Source organism: Odocoileus virginianus, chromosome 20, assembly GCF_023699985.2.
Source record: "Odocoileus virginianus isolate 20LAN1187 ecotype Illinois chromosome 20, Ovbor_1.2, whole genome shotgun sequence".
NCBI classification, from domain to species: domain Eukaryota; kingdom Metazoa; phylum Chordata; class Mammalia; order Artiodactyla; family Cervidae; genus Odocoileus; species Odocoileus virginianus.
This window is the reverse complement of record NC_069693.1, coordinates 24,263,100-24,288,409: the sequence shown is the minus strand read 5'-3', so window position 1 is coordinate 24,288,409 and position 25,310 is coordinate 24,263,100. Positions and strand designations below refer to the sequence as shown.

Below are 25,310 nucleotides of genomic sequence, written 5' to 3'. Positions count from 1 at the left end.
ATATCCAGCTGAGGCAATAAAAGCTTTATTCTTGCTTTACAGCTTAAAACATTAAATTAGATTTTTAAAAATCTATCAATTATAACAAGTTAAATAATGCTATTTTGGCATTTTTTAAAAATTGTGCTTTTTTAGGCCTTATATTGCTTGAAGCATTTATATTCTAAAACTTAACCAAATTCCAACTATTCATTATGGGGAAAAACAATCAGTTCACAAATCACTTTTCAATGGGACTGCTAGCCAGCATAGGTGAAAACATGTATAGTGTATTTACTCTTAAATTGTACACTGCAGATGCTTCTTCAGCTCCCTCCTCTTCCTCCATGGGCGGTGCTTGCAGCTCCTTTACCACCTCTTCCAGCCCTACCATTTATTCTACCTCAGTCACCGACAGCAAGGCTATGCAAGTCGAGAGCTGCTCCTCAGCCTTGGGGGTAAGTAACCGAGGGGTAAGTGAAAAGCAGTTAACCAGTAACACAGTTCAGCAGCATCCATCAACACCGAAGAGGCACACAGTCTTGTACATCTCACCACCACCTGAGGACTTGCTGGATAACAGTCGGATGTCCTGCCAGGATGAGGGGTGTGGATTGGAATCTGAGCAGAGCTGCAGTATGTGGATGGAGGATTCCCCCTCCAACTTCAGTAACATGAGCACCAGTTCCTACAATGATAACACTGAGGTACCTCGTAAATCACGAAAACGAAATCCAAAGCAGAGGCCGGGGGTCAAACGACGAGATTGTGAAGAATCTAATATGGATATATTTGATGCCGACAGTGCCAAAGCACCTCACTATGTGCTTTCTCAGCTTACCACGGACAACAAAGGCAACTCAAAAGCAGGAAATGGGTTGGTATTCACATTTTTTTTAAAGTTCTCTCACCATTATGCAAAACAAAAAAATAAGTCATTCCTTATTTTTCTTAATTGCTCAGCTCAAGTTTGCATCTAAAGCAAAGATACTAATTTTATCATTGATATCACAGAAAATTTTAACTTAAAATGATCAGGTTTCACAAGAGAAGATAATAAAATACCAGCAGATTTTGCCAGTAGGTATCTTAGTTAGGGTATGATTAAGTAGTATAAAATGAAAATAATCTGTTTAAGAAATAACTTAAATTTCAGATGAATTTATACTTTAAAATATTTTTAAAATATTTTTACTCATTGAGATAGATAGTAATGTAATGGCTCTAGCTAAAACAGACTTTTACAGAGGGCTAATTTGTTTTCTCTTTCACATTGTCTCCCCCATATGATTCAGTTTATTTCCATTTTTGTGAAGACCTTATTTTCCTTTTATTTGATGAAAACAAAAAACTAAATTGATAGTTTGAGTCTCGATTTAGACTCATGTATTTATTTTAAGCTTTTTGTTTAATATATTTTGCAAGTTTAGGATTTCTTTAAAAATAAATATAATCCCTTTTTTTTCTGTGATTCTGGGTTATGTATAAAGGATAATAGAACAGAATCATGGTACCTATTTTGAGTTTTCATTCATTTCTGCCAGTTTACAACACATACTAAATATATTTCAGTAGCTATGTTATATAGAACGTTCACTTCTAAAATACAGAATACCATGACTTAACTTTCTAATTCCTTTGATACTTTCATTGTAACATTTAGTTGCTAGACTTCTGATTACATTTTCCTACAGTATATTCAACGTAGTTTGATAAAGTTTAACTTACTGGATCTTGAGAGATTACTTTTTTTGAATGGTCCTTTAGTTGACCAGGATCTCCTACAATTTTAGGTTGTCACAGAATATGATCGAGATGCTTTTGATTGGTTCATTATTTGGTTACATCATTGGTGGATTTTTAGTTAAAAATCTGATTGAGAGTTACAGAGAATACCTTTATTGTTTCTTAAACTTGTCCTTAAATATTTTCTCAGTATATTTTAAAAGTAATGTCTACCGTTTAAGCAAAGATTATTCTATACTACTCTCTTCTCTACTCTCATCTAAAACTCCTTTGGGGTGATGAAGTTAAATAAAAAATGCCCATTATTCCTTTGGGGTGATATAGTTAATCAAAAATGCCTGTTACTCCTTTGGGGTGATGTAGTTAAATAAAAATGCCCATTTAAATATTTTTCATTTTTAGAAAGTCCAAGTTAGGAAATTATCTAAAAGATATTTATATACCCTTTCCAAAAGTATTGCTGTTAGCAGAGTCAACAATTGTAGGACATTTTGTAGAACTGTTACCTGTAGAATAATGCTCTGAAACATAGTAGCATAGATATAAAAGGTTCATATGTGTCTGTCATTAAATACAGGTATGTGTTTATTTGGACTTCTGTGGAGAAAGTGTTTTTTTTTTTTTTAAGTTCCATAAGAGAGATTTTCATTTTTATACTGAAATAAATGTTAAAGTTCTGATGAAGAACAAATAAAATTTTGACTTAACAGTTAGTCAACACACATGATTTGCAGTTGCTGTTAAAAAGATATCTTGACATACATCTTTTCTGCTTCTGCTTTTGTATGATAGATATATCTTAGAAATGATTTGAGGTTACCCAGGGAAAGTATAATAACTTTGTCAAGACAAAATCTCTCATGAAATAATTCATGGAACAGAAACTCATCAAGCAGCAGAAGAAATGTCCAGCTTCTTAGGTAATGGAAAAACATTTGACACTAGCCTATGAAAATGATGGAAGAAATTTAAACTTTGAATTTATAAGAACTCTATTGAGGAAAGGATAAAACCATATGTAAATATAAAAAAAATAGGTCTTTGGAAACAATTGTTAAGAGGATCTCAAAAACAAATTCATAGATGTTAGAAAATGAAAGAAATTTTGCCATAAAATTTCAATTTATACAAAGCTACATTATAGAAAATAAACTCTCAAATATTTTGGTACAGCAGTTTTTATTTATCTTCAAGATGGAAATAGCATTTTGTATAATTAAAATGTTAAAGGAAAGAATTGCTAAGAAAACAAAACAATTTTTAAAAAACTACTCAGTTATTTAAGCATTATGTATTTTTCTTAAATTCTTCACCTAAATATCCTGAGAATCAGTAGCCCAGTGTCTCTTCTAGATATTCCTAGAAATTAAGATATGATATATGTTAAACTGTTATAGGCATTTTGTGGTAAAAATTATTTTTGTGACAGGCAACCAGAAGGATGTGTAGCACAAAGGAATTAAAGTGTCATTTTAAGGCTTCTGAATAGAATATGGCAAGATAGTGGATTTTCTTTTTAGTCAGTTTGAAAGTAAAATCCCATACAAATGGCTGCTATTTTATTTTTTCCTTAAGCCATAATGCATTAAAAATTAGTAATTTGAATGAATACTTTTCTAATAAGTAGTTGATGTTCTATTTTACACAGCTTGAGATCTAAATATGTGTGTTTTCCATTTTTACATTTAAACCTAGAGAATAAAGTTAGTTTTAAGGGCTTTTAAAAGTATCATTTCAGAAACTGATTACATGTGTTCTTTAAACCATAATGTGTATACTTCATTAACTTAATAGTTTTCATCCCAAATGAAATGTTTTTTATTGAAATAATCAAGCTTAGTATCTTATTTATTCTCATAAATATTGCTTTGGCTAGCATAAGTGAATACAAAAGCCATATCTTGCCAAATTAATGATGTGCTACAGTTTTCTTATATTTCAGACTAAAGTCTTCCATTTTTCATTGTAAAGTTAATAGATATTAGTTACAAACATTTGAAAAATGCAGAAAAATAGAAGACAAGAAATAATCTACAATCTAGTAAATCGATACAACTAATACTAGAATTTGGTTGTATTTTCTTCTAGTCCCTTTCAGTGCATATTTGGGGATGTTTTTATATGGTTTGAGTGAATATTTTTGCTTTAATTTTTAAATTAAAAAAATTTTTTTGACCACATTGTGCAGCATATGGGATCTTTGTTCCTCAACCAGGGATCAAACCCTCACTCCCTGCATTGGGAGCAGTCTTAACCACTGGACTTCAAGAGGAGTCCCTGCTTCGATTTTTCAAATGATTAAAAAACAGTATCACTATAGAATTTCATATGCAAAAATACTGTATTCACTGCAAAGATTTGAGTTTCTACCCAGAATGATGAAAAAATAGAATTTATTGCCCTTTGTTTTGACTTTGTTGTTGTTGTTGTTGTTTTTGTTTTGACTTTGACTCCATACTTTGGTTCATAGAATTTTTTCTTCCAAGGCCTTTTAAATTTCTTACACAGGTAATCTTTGACTTAATTATGTCAGACTTCATCAACAAGTTTGCCTTCATCAGCAAATACTTTTTCAGCATCTTTTGGGAATTGTGCAAGGTTTAAGGAATATGAAGATAATTGAACAATGTTATTTCCCCCTCAGAACCCTTTTTCTCAAGTCAGTCTGACTTCATTCCTTTGCATCCCTTCTTCCCTCCATTCTTCTGTCCCTTTCCTAGCCATGTGTTCACCCCAGTCCCAAATTCCATTGAGAATGTAGCCTTTCCCTCTTTATTATTGACTACTGAGGCAACAATTTGATTAGAAATGGAGAGGTAGGGACTTCCCTGACAGTCCAGTGGTTAAGACTTCACCTTCCAATGCAGGCGATGCAGATTTGATCCCTGGTCAGGGAACTAAGATCCCACATGCCTCAAGGCCAAAAAAATAAAAACCCAAAATATAAAACAGAACCAATATTGTAGTAAATTCAGTAGAGTTTTAAAATAGTCCACATATTAAAAAAAAAAAACAAACTTTATTTAAAAAAAAAGAAAGAAAATGGAGAGAGGTAAACATTGGAGCTAGGTTTTCGGCTGCTTAGCCACCTCTGTTTGAACTCATAATATTTCTCCTGGGACCTGTTTGCTTTTGGACAGGATTTTGGCCACAGTCACCTCTTGGATCCTGTATCTTCAATATGAGTGTAAACTTTAGGACTGGGAAAATCATGCCAAAAGCATTATAGGCCCTGACTCTGTTTTTAAATATAGATAAATTTTAAACTAATAGTATTGTTTTCTATTTATTTTTATCACATAGTTACAGTACTTCAGATTAAATGTGTTGACCTGAAGTCCTAACCACCACTTGAAATATTTCTTCAAACATACATTCTGCATAGCAAATGCATGATACATCAGTAAACACTGGAAACCCAACTTAAATAAGTTAAATTGACTATCTCTAAAGCCCAGATTATACATTTTTTATATGCTAAAGGCTTTATTTACTTAATCACAAATGAAAATACTCTGAAATATTAAAATTCTGGGAAAAATTATTTAGAATCAAGCTAATTTCCAAATAAAAATTAACTCACTTTTTTTTTTTAGTATAACTTTCTCAGTTTGATATACTGAGGAAGATATCCAAAAGAATATGCACCTGTACCTTTGGTTTTTTTGTAAGGCCTTTTATGTTTTTTTTGTTTTTCTTTTTGCTACCCCTACTTTTGCACTGCAAGACCTATTAGAAGATAATGATAATCTTGTAACTTTATGTAACATTCACACATATATATAATTTTTAAACTTTATTTTGACTGAAGTACAATGTGAAAGGTTACAGTGACATTAGCTATTCTCTTTCCTGTTATGCTTGGTTTATTGCATTCAGTCTTCCTTCCTCTTGCCACGCATATGCATTCTTTGTCTTCCCTATCCAACTTTATTACAAAATTCAATTTTCAGTTTTTTTAATTGAAGTATTTAGTTGCTTTATAATGTTGTGCCTATCTCTGCTGTGCAGCAAAGTGACTTAGTGTGTGTATATATATGTACACACACACACACATTCTTTTTAATTACAAAGTTTTAAAAGATACTTTGCTTATGGAATGTATCATTCCTTAGGCTGTATTTATTTTGTCAGTAAGGTAATCAGTTGTTTTTAATGTTTTTGCCTGTTCTCTTTCTTCCTTTATCTTGGATGACTTTTGTAGAAAACTCTTTTTGATACTTTTTCCACTTTGTGCTTTGATTTCTCAGAACATTGGAAAACCAAAAAGGAACTGGAGTAAAGAAGAGCCCTATGTTATGTGGACAGTATCCTGTTAAAAGTGAGGGAAAGGAGCTGAAGATAGTTGTACAACCTGAGACCCAGCACAGAGCTCGGTACCTGACTGAGGGTAGCCGTGGCTCAGTAAAGGACAGAACACAGCAAGGCTTTCCTACAGTGAAGGTACTGATTTTATTTAGCAGTAAATGAAGAATTTTATCCACTTTTGTTTATTATTTTGTTTTTAATCAATAAAAGCTGTTTAAAATAAAGCTAATCACTGTATATATTAGAAATTAAGGTAAAAGTCTGACTGAATCATAAGCCAAATATTGTTACTCGGATGTCATTTGAATTTTAGTTTAAATGGAAACAGAATGTGTTCTAACAAGTAAAATATATGACAATCACAAACTATCTTCCCTTTATGTTTGACATTGGTAGCAACTCTTTTACATTCCTTCCAAACCTATATTTTAAAAATGTTTTAAAGTGAATCCAAAGAAATATTGTAGAAATTATCGTGGACTTGAAAATAAGGTTTTTGAGGTGTCGAAAGCAATCAGGTCTACTCAACTCTGAAAAGAGTTGGTTGATAGGTAACTGAAGTCTTCAGTTTAGGAAACAGGATATCAGTTGAGTCTTTAGCATTTCAGAACTTAGACTAAAAAGAAAAAGAGGGAGCAGTTAAATTTCAGCACCTGGCCTACCTTATTATAAAGACTTTTTCTCTTTGAAGACAAACCAAAATAAAAGTGGAGTAGGGGATATTTAACAAGTGTTCCTACCCCTTGCAAAATACTAAACAGGGAGGAATTTTGGCTAGTCACAGGGTAGATTCTTGTAAATACAGCTTGTGTAAATGTTTTAGTTGAACATCATTTCATTGAACTGCCTTTCTTTTTATACATGAAAGAAATAATGGCAGAAACTTGAAATCAAGAAACTTACTGATGACCATTATAAGGTTGGTTAGTAGTTACATGTACAATATCATTTCTACCCCTCTACTGCTCACCACACCAGTCCTCCTTTAGTCCCCCGAACTTAGGACAAGTAACAGGCAAGTGAGACATTTAAGTTATGCTTTGTGTAAATATTTGTTTAACCAGACATTTTGATAGTTTGAATTTTCTAACCTAATTTCTCTGGCTTTAATTAAGTTTTGTCTAAGTACTTGTCTATAGAAGTATTGTTAGATTAATTGCCTGTAATAGGGGATGAATTGCCTGATCTTAAAAGTTTATTTATTCACTCATTCAACAGATATGGTACCCTTCTATGTGCCAGACACTGTTCTGTGGTACTGCTGACTAACAGTTTGGGTAGACTGCTTATTTGCCTGCTTATTTGACTCATTATGATACCATAGATACTAAGATATAGCTATTCTTGAATAAAAAACATTTATGAGTTATTTTTAAGCACTTTGATGTGCATTGTACAAGTTATTGTGTGATTTTCTATGTTCTATATTAGCAGCTTCAGTGTTTAACTATAAACCTAATCAAGAACCCAATTTATTTGTTTGTCAGCATACAAACTGTAATTTAATTTATGAAGGCTTGTTAGAGACCTGTAAATGACCCATAGGTCCTGGTTTGAACCAGCAGTTTTTCAGATCATAATGTTCCGGCCCATGATTTTATGATGTTGCATATATGCATCTAGTCTATGAAAATGAGCCCCATTCCCCTATTATTTATATAGCTGAAGGTCAAATGCTTTCCTACCCAATAACTTTCACAGAATAAAAATTTAGTAGATGTACTCTTACTTGATGATGATGTCACTAATACAGTTTAGTGAATTTTCCGTTAGTGGTGGTGGTAAATCCTGAGTAGCCCACATGCTTTGGCAGTCCATAAATTTATAAATACCTCAAAGGATTGTGTATTCATTCTCCTCTGGTTGTAAAAATTAATTACAGATGATAATTTTTCATTACACATCTAAAATTTTAATTAATGTGATTGTTGCCGAACTAAAACTTAAAGTTTTCTTCAAAAATTTAGCTAATTCTCCTTTATGAAAACATTTTTCCTCTGTTTTTCTGGAGGACTTATTTCTTTATTGTAATCCAGTTATAAATATAATAATATAAGACTTGACCTTATAGCCATTTTGACAATATTGATTCTTCCAATCCATGAACACGGTATATTTCTCCATCTGTTTGTGTCCTCTTTGATTTCTTTCACCAGTGTTTTATAGTTTTCTATGTATAGGTCTTTTGTTTCTTTAGGTAGATATACTTCTAAGTATTTTATTCTTTTTGTTGCAATGGTGAATGGTATTGTTTCCTTAATTTCTCTTTCTGTTTTCTCATTGTTAGTGTATAGGAATGCAAGAGATTTCTGTGTGTTAATTTTATATCCTGCAACTTTACTGTATTCGTTGATTAGCTCTAGTAATTTTCTGGTAGAGTCTTTAGGGTTTTCTATGTAGAGGATCATGTCATCTGCAAACAGAGAGAGTTTCACTTCTTCTTTTCCTATCTGGATTCCTTTTACTTCTTTTTCTGCCCTGATTGCTGTGGCCAAAACTTCCAAAACTATGTTGAATAGTAGTGATGAGAGTAGGCACCCTTGTCTTGTTCCTGATTTCAGGGAAAATGCTTTCAATTTTTCACCATTGAGGGTGATGCTTGCTGTGGGTTTGTCATATATAGCTTTTATTATGTTGAGGTATGTTCCTTCTGTTCCTGCTTTATGGAGAGTTTTAATCATAAATGGATGTTGAATTTTGTCAAAGGCCTTTTCTGCATCTATTGAGATAATCTTATGGTTTTTATCTTTCAATTTGTTAATGTGGTGTATTACATTGATTGATTTGTGGATATTAAAGAATCCTTGCATTCCTGGGATAAAGCCCACTTGGTCATGATGTATGATTTTTTTAATATGTTGTTGGATTCTGTTTGCTAGAATTTTGTTAAGGATTTTTGCATCTATGTTCATCAGTGATATTGGCCTGTAGTTTTCTTTTTTTGTGGCATCTTTGTCTGCTTTAAATGGCTATACTACCCAAAGCAATCTATAGATTCAATGCAATCCCTATCAAACTACCAACGGTATTTTTCACAGAACTAGAACAAATAATTTCACAATTTGTATGGAAATACAAAAAACCTCGAATAGCCAAAGTAATCCTGAGAAAGAAGAATGGAACTGGAGGAATCAATCTGCCTGACTTCAGACTACTACAAAGCCACAGTCATCAAGACAGCATGGTACTGGCACAAAGACAGAAATATAGATCAATGGAACAGAATAGAAAGCCCAGAGATAAGTCCACGAACCTATGGTCACCTTATCTTCAACAAAGGAGGCAAGGATATACAATGGAAAAAAGACAACCTCTTTAACAAGTGGTGCTGGGAAAACTGGTCAACCACCTGTAAAAGAATGAAACTAGAACACTTTCTAACACCATACACAAAAATAAACTCAAAATGGATTAAAGATCTAAATGTAAGACCAGAAACTATAAAACTCCTAGAGGAGAACATAGGCAAAACACTCTCTGACATAAATCACAGCAGGATCCTCTATGACCCACATCCCAGAATTTTAGAAATAAAAGCAAAAATAAACAAATGGGACCTAATGAAACTTAAAAGCTTTTGCACAACAAAGGAAACTCATAAGCAAGGTGAAAAGACAGCCCTCAGATTGGGAGAAAATAATAGCAAGTGAAGCAACAGACAAAGGATTAATCTCAAAAATATACAAGTAACTCCTCCAGCTCAACTCCAGAAAAATAAATGACCCAATCAAAAAATGGGCCAAAGAACTCAACAGACATTTCTCCAAGGAAGACATACAGATGGCTAACAGACACATGAAAAGATGCTCAACATCACTCATTATCAGAGAAATGCAAATCAAAACCACAATGAGGTACCATTATATGCCAATCAGGATGGCTGCTATCCAAAAGTCTACAAGCAATAAATGCTGGAGAGGGTGTGGAGAAAAGGGAACCCTCTTGCACTGTTGGTGGGAATGCAAATTAGTACAGCCACTATGGAAAACAGTGTGGAGATTTCTTAAAAAGCTGGAAATAGAACTGCCATATGACCCAGCAATCCTACTTCTGGGCATACACACCAAGGAAACCAGATCTGAAAGAGACACGTGCACCCCAGTGTTCATCGCAGCACTGTTTATAATAGCCAGGACATGGAAGCAACCTAGATGCCCATCAGCAGACGAATGGATGAGGAAGCCGTGGTACATATACACCATGGAATATTACTCAGCCATTAAAAAGAATTCATTTGAATCAGTTCTAATGAGATGGATGAAACTGGAGCCCATTATACAGAGCAAAGTAAGCCAGAAAGATAAAGACCAATACAGTATACTAACACATATATATGGAATTTAAAAAGATGGTAATGATAACCCTATATGCAAAACAGAAAAAGAGACTCAGATGTATAGAACAGACTTGTGGACTCTGGGAGAAGGAGAGGGTGGGATGTTTCAAGAGAACAGCATTGAAACATGTATATCATCTAGGGTGAAACAGATCACCAGCCCAGGTTGGGTGCATGAGACAAGTGATCGGGCCTGGTGCACTGGGAAGACCCAGAGGGATCGGGTGGAGAGGGAGGTGGGAGGGGGGACCGGGATGGGGAATACATGTAAATCCATGGCTAATTCATCCCAATGTATGACAAAAACCACTGCAATGATGTAAAGTAATTAGCCTCCAACTAATAAAAATAAATGGAAAAAAAAAAAAGACTTGACCTTAAGTGTTTGATTTTTACAGTTCGATTATTTGAAATGCTAATTAGTGTTTATGCTCCATGTTATCTCATTCCAGCTGGAAGGGCATAATGAGCCAGTGGTGTTGCAGGTGTTTGTGGGCAATGACTCTGGTCGAGTGAAACCACATGGATTTTATCAGGCCTGCAGGGTAACTGGGCGAAATACAACTCCCTGCAAAGAAGTGGATATCGAAGGCACTACTGTTATAGAAGTTGGCCTTGATCCAAGCAACAATATGACACTGGCGTGAGTACTTACTTAAAATTTTTTTGTTAGTTCATTACACTTTTGCAATAGGAGGAAAAGTTTTTAGTTTCTCATGTAAATATAAAAGATTTTAAGTTTTAAGCATTGCAAATAAAAAGAATAGATTATGGCAGAATTGTAATGGGGGAAATGAATTCTTGCCCTTTGCTAGAGAATTCCCATAGTGAAAGGCAAGGATATAAAAGCAAGGTGGAATGCTGGCCTTTTGGAAAATAATATAGACTTATATGTTAGTTTTATAATATTAACATTAAAAACTAAAATTACAACCAATTTGATTTACTTTCCTAAATTCCACTTTTGTAGTGTTTGCAGTAGAAACTGACAGACATCATTCATGGTGTCTTTAACCAGTCTTGGAATGAAAAGGCATATTGTTAGTCTAAATTTACCTTCTATTTCTGCTTTCCTGTGTTAAAAAAAAATTATGTCCCAGGATTACCTATTTTTCATGTTATGCATTTTCATTTCCTGAAATATATTACAAGTGTTAAGGATTTAAATTAAATTTCTTTTTTCCTTAACCCTTTTGTTGAGGACCTTTAATCAGAAAGATAAACTTAACAGCAGCAAATATTGATATGGGATAGACATTTTTGTAATTATTTGTATTGGATAGCTGAAGACTTTTCTTTACTTGGTGGTTTTTTTTGTTTTTTTTTTAAAGCTTTTTTTAAATAAGTAAGAGGGAAATAAGTTGGAAAAGAGAAATTTTGAAACATATTTAATAAAGGTTTTTTTTTAACTTTCAAAATTATAAAAGTAAATGTATATGGTGGAAGATAGAGTTACTGATTATAAAAATAGTACTTACTCCTTATAAGTTGAAAACAATAAATTTTTTAAATTACTAAAAATTAGTAGTAATAGAAAGCTAAAAACATACTCCTCAAACGCCAACTTCCAACTTAATAGAACTTATTACTATTTTGACATTTATTTTTCCATCCTTTTTTCTGATAAAATGAGATGATACTGTACTCACTGCTCTGTAACCTACTCTTCACTTACTGTGAGCATTTTCCCATATAAACATCACATATTATTTAAAGCATGCATCTTAGTGGCTGTACAGTGTTCCATTTTGGAGGGAGACAGTTGCTAGTTTTTTTCCAAGTAAAATTTGTCCCTTATTTTAGTATCTGAATTAGGTACAAAAAGGAAGAGGATAAATTTAATTTTTTAAAGCAAAAGTATCTCTTGTAAACCATAACTTATGTTCAGATTTTGAAATAGTGATTTCTATACTATTTTTCCATTATTATTATAAATAAAAAGTTGACCAGAGAAGTTATGAATGTTTAGAATTTGCACTTCTCTATTTTTTAAAATTTGGAACCATATATTACATATTCAAAAGTAAATAAATAAGCAAATTATTCTTAAAAAGAAAATGTTTAAGAATATATTACTATTTATATATCAATTAATATATTTTTTCTGTATCAGGGTTGACTGCGTAGGGATATTGAAATTGAGGAATGCTGATGTTGAAGCCAGGATAGGAATTGCTGGTTCCAAGAAAAAGAGCACTCGTGCCAGATTGGTTTTTCGAGTTAATATCACAAGGAAAGATGGCTCCACTTTGACACTGCAAACACCCTCTTCTCCAATTTTATGTAGTAAGTAAGAAAATATGAAGATATTAAATATATAGAGGTGCTTTTTTTTTCCATTTTCTGTTTAGCATTCAGATATCTCTAAATTTCAGTTGTATTACATGCTTAAGCTTATTTATAGTCATGCAAACTTTGCAACATTTTAAAAGCTTTGGTCAGGTTTTCTAGACTAAACTAAAGGTGGGTAATTTCTAATAAGACTCAGAAGTTATATAGCATTTTGTGGTTTCCTGTTAATCTTATACTGATTTAAAAAGTAATTTGAATAGTTTGCCTAAGTAAATTACAAATCTGAAGGATTTTCACAGCATCTTCATTTTGTGGTAAATTGCTGTGATCCTAAGTGTTTTGTGTTAGAACGTAAGGAAACAAAAAGGTAAGCAGAACTTTGTAAATAAATAGCAGTGAGAGTTCAGATTACAAATTAAAGTGCTGTAGTATAATGGGAAATTAAATTCTTGCTTTGCTGACCTTGGCATAGAAAATAAATGATGTGTATATGTGTGTATTTAAATTCAGTCATGTTATCAATGTGCCTTACTATATAGTCTGGTTTCTCTGTAATGAGTATTAGTACAAGTAATACATAGGAAAATTTTTTCCTTTGTACATCCCTTAAGAAGATTTTCATTAATTATTATTTTCTTTGGCCTTGCTTCTGAATTCAAAAGAGCAGAAGAAACTGAGTTTCATTCACTTGAATTTCCTATTGGATGGGTTATGGGTATTGTGACCTTGGTACCCCCATACACTTACAAAGCCTTTTTTTATTTAATTGTAGCTTAGTTTTGTCAACTTATTCACCCTTAGTAAATCTTATTTTTCCCTTCCTTTTAATTCATTTCAGATGTGAATACCTATACGTTAGCTTGGCAAACACCCTTGTTTTAAAAGGGTAGTAGTAAATATATTTGTGATCTCAAGAGAACTCAGTAGACTTCTATTTTTCATTATTATGAAAAATTTGTTATGGTATTAAGTGTTTCCTTGGACTATTTCTGGATAATGTTCACTTATAAATATACTCCTTTTAAAGTTTGTGTAGATTCCACGTCCATTCTGTTGTGTTTAGATAGAGACAGAATAAGTAATCTGTAGATGGTTTATTGAATTCTAAAGTTTTTCTAATTTGGGTGCTAGTTTACTATAAATCACAATATGTCTCAACTTGAATATTATAAGGGTGGAAATTCAATTTTAGTTGGGTACATGCAGTTCTTCTTTTATGTGATCTAATACTTTGAGCATGACCATAGCCACTCTCTGAAGACCAGATCCAGGAGATGCTAGATAATTCAGATCATACTGCCTTAGCAGGAACTGGGGGATGGTTGTCAACTTTATCTTATTTTATTTTTTAATTCATTTATTTATTTTAATTGGAGGCTAATTACTTTACAATAAACACTATGGTGGTTTTTGCCATACATCAACATGAATCAGCCATGGGTGTATATGTGTTCCCCCTGTCCTGAACCCCCCTCAGTTTTATTTTATTAATAATTGTTTATTTCTTCTTTCAGTAGTTCATTTCTTTATTTCCTATTTAATTGAAGTATTGTTAAAATATAAGTATAAATGTATCCAGCCAAAGATAGAAAATAGAAACAGAAAACATGATTTTCATAAATTTTTCATCTATAGTTATAATTTTCATTTGTTAATCATCACCATTAATGGTAACATATTAATATGTTCACGTTGCAAAAAGTGTTATCTCCCTTAGAAGCTGTGTCTGGGTGAATTTGATAGTCCTAAGAAGCAGCGGCATGTAGAGCTAATAATAAAAATTGCCATATTTTGAACTCTTCACAGTATGCCAGAGATTTTATTAACAATTTTATAAGCATTATGTCATTTACCCTCACCATTGCCGTTTGTTGTTTCTGTTCTACAGTTGTTGAAACTGAGACTTAAATAACTTCCTCAAGGTCACGTAGCTAGTAAATAGTAAGACAGGATTAAAAGCCTCCTTTTTAGCCATTGTGCTGTGTTGCCACCACAGTCACTTAAAATTTAGCAGTGCTAAAAACAAAATTTGAACGACTCATTTTATCCCAGCTATAGCGTCCAGATGGTTAGGACTATAGTTACAGTATGAAATTATGTTAGACAAACTATTTCCTCTACCTATGATATTTGTGTTATGTAACTTAGATTTTTTATGAATTTAGAAAGTAGATCTCAATTTATATTAGGGGATTTTGCTTGAATACCTATATTATCTTTTCCATTTCCTTTTGTAAATGTCATTTATTATGGAGGTGTAGGATATATATTTTTACTCCTTTAGTTGACTGCTTGGCATTTATATTGCCATCTGCTTGGTGAAATTGAATTAGATAAACTTGAGCAATACTTTCTTTTAAAGAAAGAGGTACCTTTGCTATAATAATTTGTTAGAATTGGAGTGGGAGGTAGAAGGAAACAGGAAGATGAGAGGTAAGCAGAAAGGAAGAGGGGCCAAAAGGTGCTACAGGTGGAAGGGAGGAGAGGAAACAGATACTTGATCTTCCCTCTAGAGGCACTCAGTGGAAAGAAGGCCTAATGCCAGAATTCATGCTGTGCCTTGTGACCTTAGAAAAACAATCCTGCTTCTTCTTGTTGGTTTAACAGTGGCCATTGGATCCATTTTCTTTTAGTTCGTTTATTTTTAAGGGGATAGAAGAATCCTCTCCTTTCACACCTTTAGATTTCTCCAGAAAATATATATATACTAGATCAAAGTAAAAATATCAATTTTCATACTTTTTTAGTATCTGCCCTAAATTAATGTGGCAAAATTAATCATAGCTTTCTTCAACATAATGTATATTAGGCTTTATCTTACTAATACTTACTGTATTAAGTCTTACTGAAATTAACAAGTTCTTCCTTTACTTATGGCTCTTCCACAGCTTTAGGTAACGAGTAATACCATTCAGTTAACTTTTGTTCTATTCACAGACATTAAAAAGGCTTTCTAATTCTTTTGACAGGTTGAAATATTTGCTTTGTTATTTTTCAGTATTCAGATGTTCATTTTCTTCAGCTTTATTTTTGAGGCTCCTATTTGAACAGCATCTAAAAGCACATTGTATTTTATAGTAGCAGAAAAGTAGCTGCTTTTTTCTGTTATAAATTTTTAAAGCAATGTGATCCCTTTCAAGGGGCAGCTTACTAATTAATGGTAAAAATAAAACAGCTAATGCTTTAATAATCCTGACTTCAGTTCTATTTGGTATAGAGTATGTCCTGTTAGGTAACCACCAAACTTTTTAACAGATAAGACCTTTTAAGGTCAAAAGTTAAATTATCTTGAACAGACTAGTTCTTTGTGTAACGTAAATATAAATATATAAAAGATAAATATACATTGTACCTTCAGAGGGGCCTCATTTGGCTGTCTTATGCCTTTTAATGCATAAAAAGGAAAAAGGAAATAGGGAAAAGTTTTGATAATCATGAACAAAGTGGAGTTTCCATATAGTATTTTATAAGTGGGTGGGGGTGATATTATAGACTTTCCATTCATTTTGTTACTATAATACATTCATATAATTTTGTACCTCTTACTGTTTTCTAATCAAAATAATATTTATCATATTCTTCTTGAATGTCATTTAAAAATGAGTATCTAGTTCCAGTGTTACTCCCAAAAGTTATAAATTAGTTCAGTTGGTTCTTTGTTTTAAAAGGGTGTATGATTACCAGTGTATGACTGATAACTGTTTCCATCTGTTCTAGGTTCTAGACAGTATATATGTATATACAATCACAATTTTTTGAAACTCTTAGGCATTGCTGAAAATATTATTTGGCATTTAATTAGGATAAGATACTTGTTTGTATCAATAAGTGAAACTAAATGATGCTACAGTAATAAACAACCAAAAAAATCTAAGTGGTTATACAACACAGTTTTACTTCTCCCTCATTTTATGATAATATTGGCTGCAATTGAGGAGCAGCTCCATTTTCTTCACTGTGGGAACCAGGCTTTAGAAGCTGCCTTTTTCTGGGATATTGCTATTTTTTAGTGGAGGAAAAAAAAGATGGTGGAACCACATGGATATGGTAAAGCCTGGAAGTGGCACATGACTTCAGTTCACATTTCATTATTTAAACAAGTCACGTGGCTAATCCTTACATGAATGGGGCAGGAATGACCTTGTGTGGAGCAAGAGTCTTCTGACAGAAAGGGCAGGCCTAGGGAAAACGGGGCAATAATACTTTGACAACAATAATTTGCCACATTACTTTCTTGTAAAGATAAAATTGATTATCAAATATATAAGTGCCTAAGGAGAAAAAAACTTTAAAACTTTGGTTAAAGTTTAGTTATTGTTGTTCAGTTGCTAAGTTGTTTCCGACTTTTTGTGATCCCGTGGACTGAAGCATGCCAGGCTTCTCTGTCCTTAACTTTCTCCCAAAGTTTGCTCAAACTCTTATCCATTTAGTCAGTGGTGCCATCCAATCATCTCATCCTCTTTTGCCCCCTTCTCCTCCTTCCCTCAGTCTTTCCCAGCATCAGTGTCTTTTCTAATGACTCGGCTCTTTGCATCAGGTGGCCAAAGTATTGGAGCTTCAGCTTCAGCCTCAGGCTGTCCAATGAGTATTCAGGGTTAATTTCCTTTAGGGTTGACTGATTCACTCTGCTTGCTGTCCAGGGAACTCTCAGGAGTCTTCTCCAGCAAAACATTTCAAAAGCATTCATTCTTTGGTGCTCATTCTTCTTTATGGTCCAACTCTTAAATCCGTACATGACTACTGGAAAAACTATAGCTTTGACTATACAGATCTTTGCTGGCAAAGTGATATCCCTTCTTTTTAATATGCTGTCTAGGTTTGTCATAGCTTTTCTTCCAAGGAGCAAGTGTCTTAATTTTGTGGCTTCAGTCTCTGTCCATAGTGATTTTGGAGCCCAAGAAAATACAATCTGTCACTGTTTCCACTTTTCCTCCTCTATTTGCCATGAAGCAGTGGGACCAGATGCTATGATCTTAGTTTTTTGAATGTTGTGTTTTAAGCCAGCTTTTTCACTCTCTTCTTTTACCCTCATCAAGAGTCTCTTTAGTTCCTCTTGTTTTCTTCCATTAAAATAGAATCATCTGCAAACCTGAAGTTGTTGTTTAATTCTCCTGGCATTCTTGATTCCAGCTTGTGATTCATCCAGCCTGGCATTTCGCATGATGTACTCTGCATAGAAGTTAAATAAGCAGGGTGACAACATACAGCCTTGTCGTACTCCTTTCCCAATTTTGAACCAGTCCATTGTTCCATGTCTGGTTCTAACTGTTGCTTCTTAACACACATGCACGTTTCTCAGAAGGTGGTAAAGTAAAGTAGTCTGGTACTCCCATCTCTTTAAGAACTTCCCACAGTTGTAATCCACACAGTCAAAGGCTTTAGTATATAGTCAGTGAAGCAGAAGTAGATGTTTTTCTGGAACTCTCTTGCTTTTTTGATTATCCAACAGATGTTGGCAATTTGATCTCTGCTTCTTCTGCCTTTTTTAAATCCAGTTTGTGTATCTGGAAGTTCTCAGTTCACATACTACTGAAGCCTAGCTTGAAGGATTTTGAGTATTGCTAGCCTGTGAAATTGTACAGTAGTTTGAACTTTATCTTTGGCATTGCCTTTATTTGAGATTGGATGAAAACTGACCTTTTCCAGTACTGTGACCACTGCTGAGTGTTCCAAATATGCTGACATATTGAGTACAGCACTTTAACAGCATCATCTTTTAGAATTTTAAATAGCTCAGCTGGAATTCTATCACCTCCACTAGCTTTGTTCATAGTAATGCTTCCTAATGGTGACTTGACTTCACACTGCAGAATGTCCTGCTCTAGGTGAGTGTCCACACCATCATGGTTATCTGGATCATTAAGACCTTTTTTGTATAGCTCTTTGGTGTATTTTTGCCGCTTCTTCTTAAACTCTTCTGCTTTTGTTAGGTCCTTGCCATTTCTGTTCTTTTTTGTGCCCATCTTTGCATGAAATGTTCCCTTGGTATCTCCAGTTTTTTTGAAGAGGTCTTTAGTCTTTCACATTCTGTTGTTTTTCCTCTATTTCTTTGCATTGTTCACTTAAGAAGGCTTTCTCATCTCTCCTCACTATTCTCTGGAGCTTTGCATTTAGTTGATTATATCTTTCCCTTTCACCTTTAACTTCTCTTTCTTTCTCAGCTTGTAAGGCCTCCTCAGACAACCACTTTGCCTTCTAGCATTTCTTTTTCTTTGAGATGGTTTTAGTCACTGCTTTCTATAGTGTTAGAAAACTCCATACATAGTTCTTCAGGCACTCTGTCTATCAGACCTAATCCCTTGACTCTATTTGTCACCTCTACTGTATAATCATAAGGGATTTGATTTACTGAGCATGGCCCTGCCCACCAAAGTAAGACCCAGCTTTCCCCACAGCCAGTCTCTCCCATCAGGAAGCTTACACTGGCCTCTTAGCCTCATCCATCAAAGGGCAAACAGAAGAAGCAAGAACTACAGTCCCACAACCTCCAGAATGAAAACCACAATCCCAGAAAGGTAACCAAAATGATCACATGAATCAGAGCTTTGTGTAACTCAATGAAGCTATGAGCTATGCTGTGGAGGGCCACTCAAGATGGATGGGTCATGGTGGAGAGTTCTGACAAAATGTGGTCCACTGGAGAAGGAAATGGCAAACCCCTCCAGTATTCTTGCTCAAGAACCTCATGAACAGTATGAAAAGGCAAGATGATATGACACCAGAAGATGAGTCCCCCAGGTCAGTAGCTGTCTGACATGCTGCTGGGGAATAGAAGAAAAATAGCTCCAGAAAGAATGAAGAGGCTGGGCCAAAGCAGTAACATTGCTGAGTTGTAGATGTGTCTGGTGGTGAAAGTAAAATCCGATTCTGTAAAAGAACCTGGAATGTTAGGTTCATGAATCAAGGTAAATTGGATATGGTCAAGCAGGAGATGGCAAGAGTGAACATTGGTGTTTTAAGAATCAGTGAACTAAAATTGATGGGAATGGGCGAATTTAATTCAGGTGACCATTATGTCGATTATTGTGGGCGAGAATCCCTTACAAGAAGTGGAATAGCCCTCATAATCAACAAGAGAGTCCAAAATACAGTACTTGGGTACAATCTCAGAAACAAGAATGATCTCAGTTTGTTTCCAAGGCAAACCATTCAACATCACAGTAATCCAAATCTGTGCCCCAGCCACTGATGCCAAAGAAGCTGGAGTGGACGAGTTCTATGTAGACCTACAAGACTTCTAGAACTAACACCTAAAAAAGATTTCCTTTTCATCATAGGGGATTGTAATGCAAAAGTAGGAAGTCACGAGATACCCGGACTAACAGGCAGGTTTGGCCTTGGAGTACAAAATGAAGCAGGGCAAAGGCTAACAGAGTTTTGTCATAGCAAACACCCTCTTCTGCAACTCAAGAGATGACTCTACACGTGGACATCACCAGATGATCAAAACCGAAATCACCTTGATTATATTCTTACAGCCAAAGATGGAGAAGCTCTATACAGTGAGCAAAAACAAGACCTGCCTTGGGCTGACTGTGGCTCAGATCATGAGCTCCTTATTGTAAAATTCAGGCTTAAATTGAAAAAAGTAGGGAAAACCACTAGGCCATTCAGGTATGACCTAAATCAAATCCCTTATGATTATACAGTGGAGGTGACAAATAGATTCAAGGGATTAGATCTGGTAGACAGAATGCCTGAAGAACTGTGGACAGAGATTTGTAACATTCAACATGTATTAGACTATCTCAAATTTAGAATTTGATGAGTTATACAGCCATGTTAAAATTACTTTTTCAGTATATATATTATTAGGATTTACTAAAACAGCAAACGGTGTAATCTCTTTCAAAGTGCTTAATCTTAAGGGACCAGTTTTCTGAGTACCTAAAAGGTATGTATTTGCATTAACCAGTATTCCAGGGAATATTCTGGTGGAAACCTAGTCCTTAGGTGTCAATATGGAAGAATGTTTCTGGGGTCAGATATATTGAGAAAACTGTACTACACCCATTTCTTGGATATTTATAGTGTACATCAGAATGTGAAATGTTTGGGGAAATTTTGGAATCTATTTTACTAAACGGTACATATTAAATTTTCTTAAGAAAATCAGGAAGATTAGTAAGCCAATTATAGTTTATTAGATCCGGCTCCTCCTCAGTACTTCTCTACCTCTTTGTTAATTTACTAGTGGTTAGTTAGTCTTTATAATTGAAAAATGAGTGTGTTTTATTTTTATTCTCAAGGTATCCTAATTCAGGGAGATCCTCTGGTAGAAAGAATTATTCTGAAATGGATTCAGTCTGTTTTCAGGTTTCTTTTCATTTAGAGTCTCTAAATTCTAGATTTGGATCCTTAAAGATACTCTTAATACCGCCCAGAGGCTCACTTTGCCTCAGAAGTCTTGTGAAGGTGTAGCACAGATAACATTTTTATGGTTAGTTAGGATTGTGAGATATTTGTTATTAAATTGATTTTTTTTTTTAACGTTAAGACAAAAACATGACCAAGTTCATTTTTACACCCCCTTTTTTTTCCCATGTAATGAGAAAACAAAGATGACATGTAACTTTGCTTTCTGTTATGGTAAATTTTGATTTGCAGAATGAAAGTGAAAGTTGCTCAGTGGTGTCCAACTCTTTGCAACCCCAAGAACTGTGTAGCCTGCCAGGCTGCTCTGTCCATGGAATTCTCCAGGCCAGAATATCGGAGTGGGTAGCCGTTCCTTTTCCAGGGGATCTTTACCCAGGAATTGAACCCAGGTCTCCCACATTGCAGATGTTTTCTTATACCCTCTGACCCACCAGGAAGGCCCAAGAATACTAGAGTGGGTAGGCTATCCCTTCTCCAGCGGATCTTCCCAACCCAGGAATCGAACTGGAGTCTCCTGCATTGTAGAATAAAAGAAGGCAAATTCAGGGGTCAACAAAGACAACTTATAGAACTGAATAATTGAGAGTTGATTTTAGATAAGAAATGTGTTGGTGGTTCTTCTTATGGGATGCTTATATATACCTACAGCTCAACCGGCAGGAGTGCCAGAAATCTTAAAGAAGAGCTTGCATAGCTGTTCAGTGAAAGGAGAGGAAGAAGTATTTTTAATTGGCAAGAACTTTCTGAAAGGAACTAAAGTTATTTTCCAAGAAAATGTTTCTGGTAAGTAGGCATAACACTGCCTTAGAAATTGTTAGATGTTTCACTTGGTTACAAAGATACAGTTGTAGCAACAAAGTAAAAAATGTTTCATAATTTTAGTAAGTCAATATTTTTTATTTCAATCAGATGAAAACTCTTGGAAGTCAGAAGCTGAAATCGATATGGAATTATTTCATCAGGTATAATTTAAACTTTTTATAGTTTGATTGTTTATTCTCTGAGAAACTGAGTTTTGCTCCAAGATTTTCCTAGATCAACAGATTAAATTTCTTATTTATATGGAATTGATGTAAATCATTTAAAGTTTCTTGAGTTTAACTGAAATAGATTTATTCCACTGATGCTGGAAATGACAGTTCTGTATTTGAAAAGTTAAGAGCATGAGAAAATCACCATTATTAATAAATGAAATATCTTTCATAATTTTTATTTGCTATCTTTACCTACTTTGGATTATCTTTGGATTATCTTCACCTACTTTTTAATAAGAGAAACGTATTTATTGAGTACCTGCTATGTGCCAGGTGTTTTATATTTGTTCATTACCTTTTGCACTCAGAAGCACTACTTGTTACACTTAGAGTCTGTATTTGTAGGACCTTGGTGTATATTCATTTTTGGTTTAAAATTTTTTAAAATTCCCTTTGTGTTCTGAAAAAAATAAAGAAATTTAACATTATATATCCAATATATTATATCCAATATATTGCCAAACTCAAAACTAAACGTACAGTGCTGCCTAAGAGTGCCCTCACTTCAGACACCAGCTGCAAGTTCAGGGGTCCCCTGAACAGGTCTTACTTGTGAACAGTTGGCTTCAAATTCAAGGGTTTCCACTTCCGCCAAAGATTTGATAGTAGAACTCACAGAACTCAGGAAAGCACTGTACGTAACAATTTCAGTTTTATTATAGAAAAGAACACAAATCAGATTATAATTTCTCAACTTCTAGTCTTCTGGGTTCTTTATATTATATTTTTTAGACAATAAAAAAAAATAAGGTGGAGCTTTGAAGAAGATGGAATTTTCTGTTTTTAATAGGCTAATGTCTATTTCATGTTCTGTAAAACAAGTTATACGGTGGATTAATGCAGAATAATCATAAAAATTTGGTGGAATGGAAAGGAATTATATCCTCATTTGGTGGCTATATATAGAGACCCTGGGGTTTTTGTAAGCAAGTATGTAAACAGGCTAAATCATAATATGATCTTTCATTAATTCTGTGATTCTGCTATTTATTAAAAATTTTTTGATCTTTTTCAGAGAAAACTTTCTTTTTTTCTTTCTTTCTAAAGGGCTTTCTGGGAAGTATGTTAGAGTGGAATCAGAGCTGAGATATACAAAATAAATCCTAAAGATTATACTTATATTAAAGAAAAAAACACAAAAATTAAACACTTAGAAAAAGTATGATCAGAAAATACATTAAAAGTAAAGAGACTTTGAGTGTGGTCAATAAAAAAATAACAGGCCTATAATGAAAAGTTAAAAGGCCCTCTATAATAATAAAAAATAACTAGAGGATGGTACAGTAGAAAAGACCACTTAATAATGGCTTTGCAAATTGCAAATATAATTGTGATAGCTATTCATTTGAAACTCCAAAGTCAACTCATCAGGTATTAAACTTTTTTATTACTTGAAAATTGAGGCTAACAAAGTCTGGGAAAATAATTCTTTGTTAATATTTGGCTCTTCTAAAAAAAAAAATATTTGGCTCTTTCAGTCAGTGCCATAACATATCTCATACTCATGTATACCAAAAGCAATAGGCACATGGTTATTATATCTACTCCCATTTTAACAACTTTAGATGAATTCTGTAGGGCCTTAATTGCCTATTCAATGTATATATAAGATACATATCTTAAAAACAGATCTCTCTCTACATATATATATATATATATATATATATATATTTGTTTTTGAAGATAAATTGGTTTTAAAAGAAAGAAGAGTTTAGCAGCTTGAGTATGAAGGTGATTTTAAAAGGAAATTAGAAGCAAGTATTTTAGAGCCTCGGAGAGCTCTATCTTTTTTTTTAGCTTCTTTTGTTTTTTTCATTTAATTATTTACTTTATATTGAAGTATAGTTGATTTACAATGTTATGTTAGTTTCCAGTGTACAGCAAAGTGATTTAGTTATACATATATTCATTCTTTTTTCAGATTCTTTTCCCATATAGGTAATTATATGGGTATATGTTATTATAGGGAGAAGACAATGGCACCCCACTCCAGTGCTCTTGCCTGGAAAATCCCATGGACGGAGGAGCCTGATAGGCTACAGTCCATGGGGTTGCTGAGAGTCGGACATGACTGAGCGACTTCACTTTCACTTTTCACTTTCATGCATTGGAGAAGGAAATGGCAGCCCACTCCAGTGTTCTTGCCTGAAGAATCCCAGGGATGGGGGAGCCTGGTGGGCTGCCGTCTTTGGGGTCGCACAGAGTTGGACACGACTGAAGTGACTTAGCAGCAGCAGCATGTTATTATAGAGTATTGAGTAGAGTTCCCTGTGATGTACAGTAGGTTCTTATTGATTATCTGTTTTATATATAGTAATGCCTATATGTAAGTTCCCAAACTTCTAATTTATCCCTCCCTCCCACCTTTCCCCTTTGGTAAGCATAAGTTTATTTTCAAAGTCTGTGAATCTGTTTATATTTTGTGAATAAGTTCATTTGTATCAGAGGTCTATAATTTGATATAAGTATAACTTGTTTTACAGAACATGAAATAGACATGAGCCTATTAAAAATAGAAAAATGTATGGATTATAATTCATAAACTTCTAGTCTTCTGGGTTCTTTACATTGTATTTTTTAGAGAGTAAGAATAAAAAAAAAACAATAAGATGGAGCTTTGAAGAAGATGGAATTTTTAGTAGAACTATGTAAAGAAAATTCTCGGAAGAAATGCCCAGAAGATCCTCAGAATTTTGGGAAACAACTAGGCTAAACAAAGACTTGAGAGTTTCGAGGTTACATGTTTTCAAATTGGTCTTATTAGTAATTTGTTTTGTGTCTCCATACATTATTTTTATGTATATACCCCCAACTGCAAAATGACAGTTTTGATAATGATAAATTATTCCTTAGGAACGTGAAAAATATCTAGCACCATTGCTTATAAACCCTGAAAAAAGATTATCTGCTGGGATAAAGAAGATCATTATTTTGAATCCAACCAGATTTTTCTAAGAAATTAAAATTTAGATATTCTTCCCTTTTTACCTCAGAAAACACTCTACCTGCTCCACAGGTCTCCCAGCCCTTTGTATGTTTTGCGTGTATTGTACTCCTAGTTCAGTGGTAGTTAATTGCTCTTAATTTTTGAGATTAGGTTGTTTTTTTTAAAATTTACTGTCAGTACTCACAGTTTACTTAGTTTTTAATTCAAATCATTTGTAGAATTTCTTGATTTCAGATTGAGGACATGTGAATAATTTGTTCATTTGATTTTTAAGAAGTTTCAAATTAGGTTT

At 33.8% G+C, this 25,310-nt stretch overlaps 1 protein-coding gene across 9 annotated transcripts in view; it reads left to right on the top strand.

The window, feature by feature from the left end:
• The window catches only part of NFAT5 (nuclear factor of activated T cells 5), a 120,058-nt gene that overhangs the window by 70,451 nt on the left and 24,297 nt on the right, over positions 1-25,310 (top strand). For 5 of the 9 annotated variants that reach the window (XM_020870198.2, XM_020870197.2, XM_020870196.2 and 2 more), the window contains 6 exons: positions 298-856; positions 5,976-6,168; positions 10,822-11,012; positions 12,483-12,655; positions 21,686-21,820; positions 21,947-21,999. In XM_020870198.2, the coding sequence (XP_020725857.2) occupies positions 298-856; positions 5,976-6,168; positions 10,822-11,012; positions 12,483-12,655; positions 21,686-21,820; positions 21,947-21,999 (1,304 nt within the window). Of the gene's footprint in view, positions 1-297; positions 857-2,542; positions 2,646-5,975; positions 6,169-10,821; positions 11,013-12,482; positions 12,656-21,685; positions 21,821-21,946; positions 22,000-25,310 lie in introns of those variants that run through there. The other 4 variants (XM_070451083.1, XM_070451081.1, XM_070451082.1 and 1 more) reach the window with 2 other exon arrangements.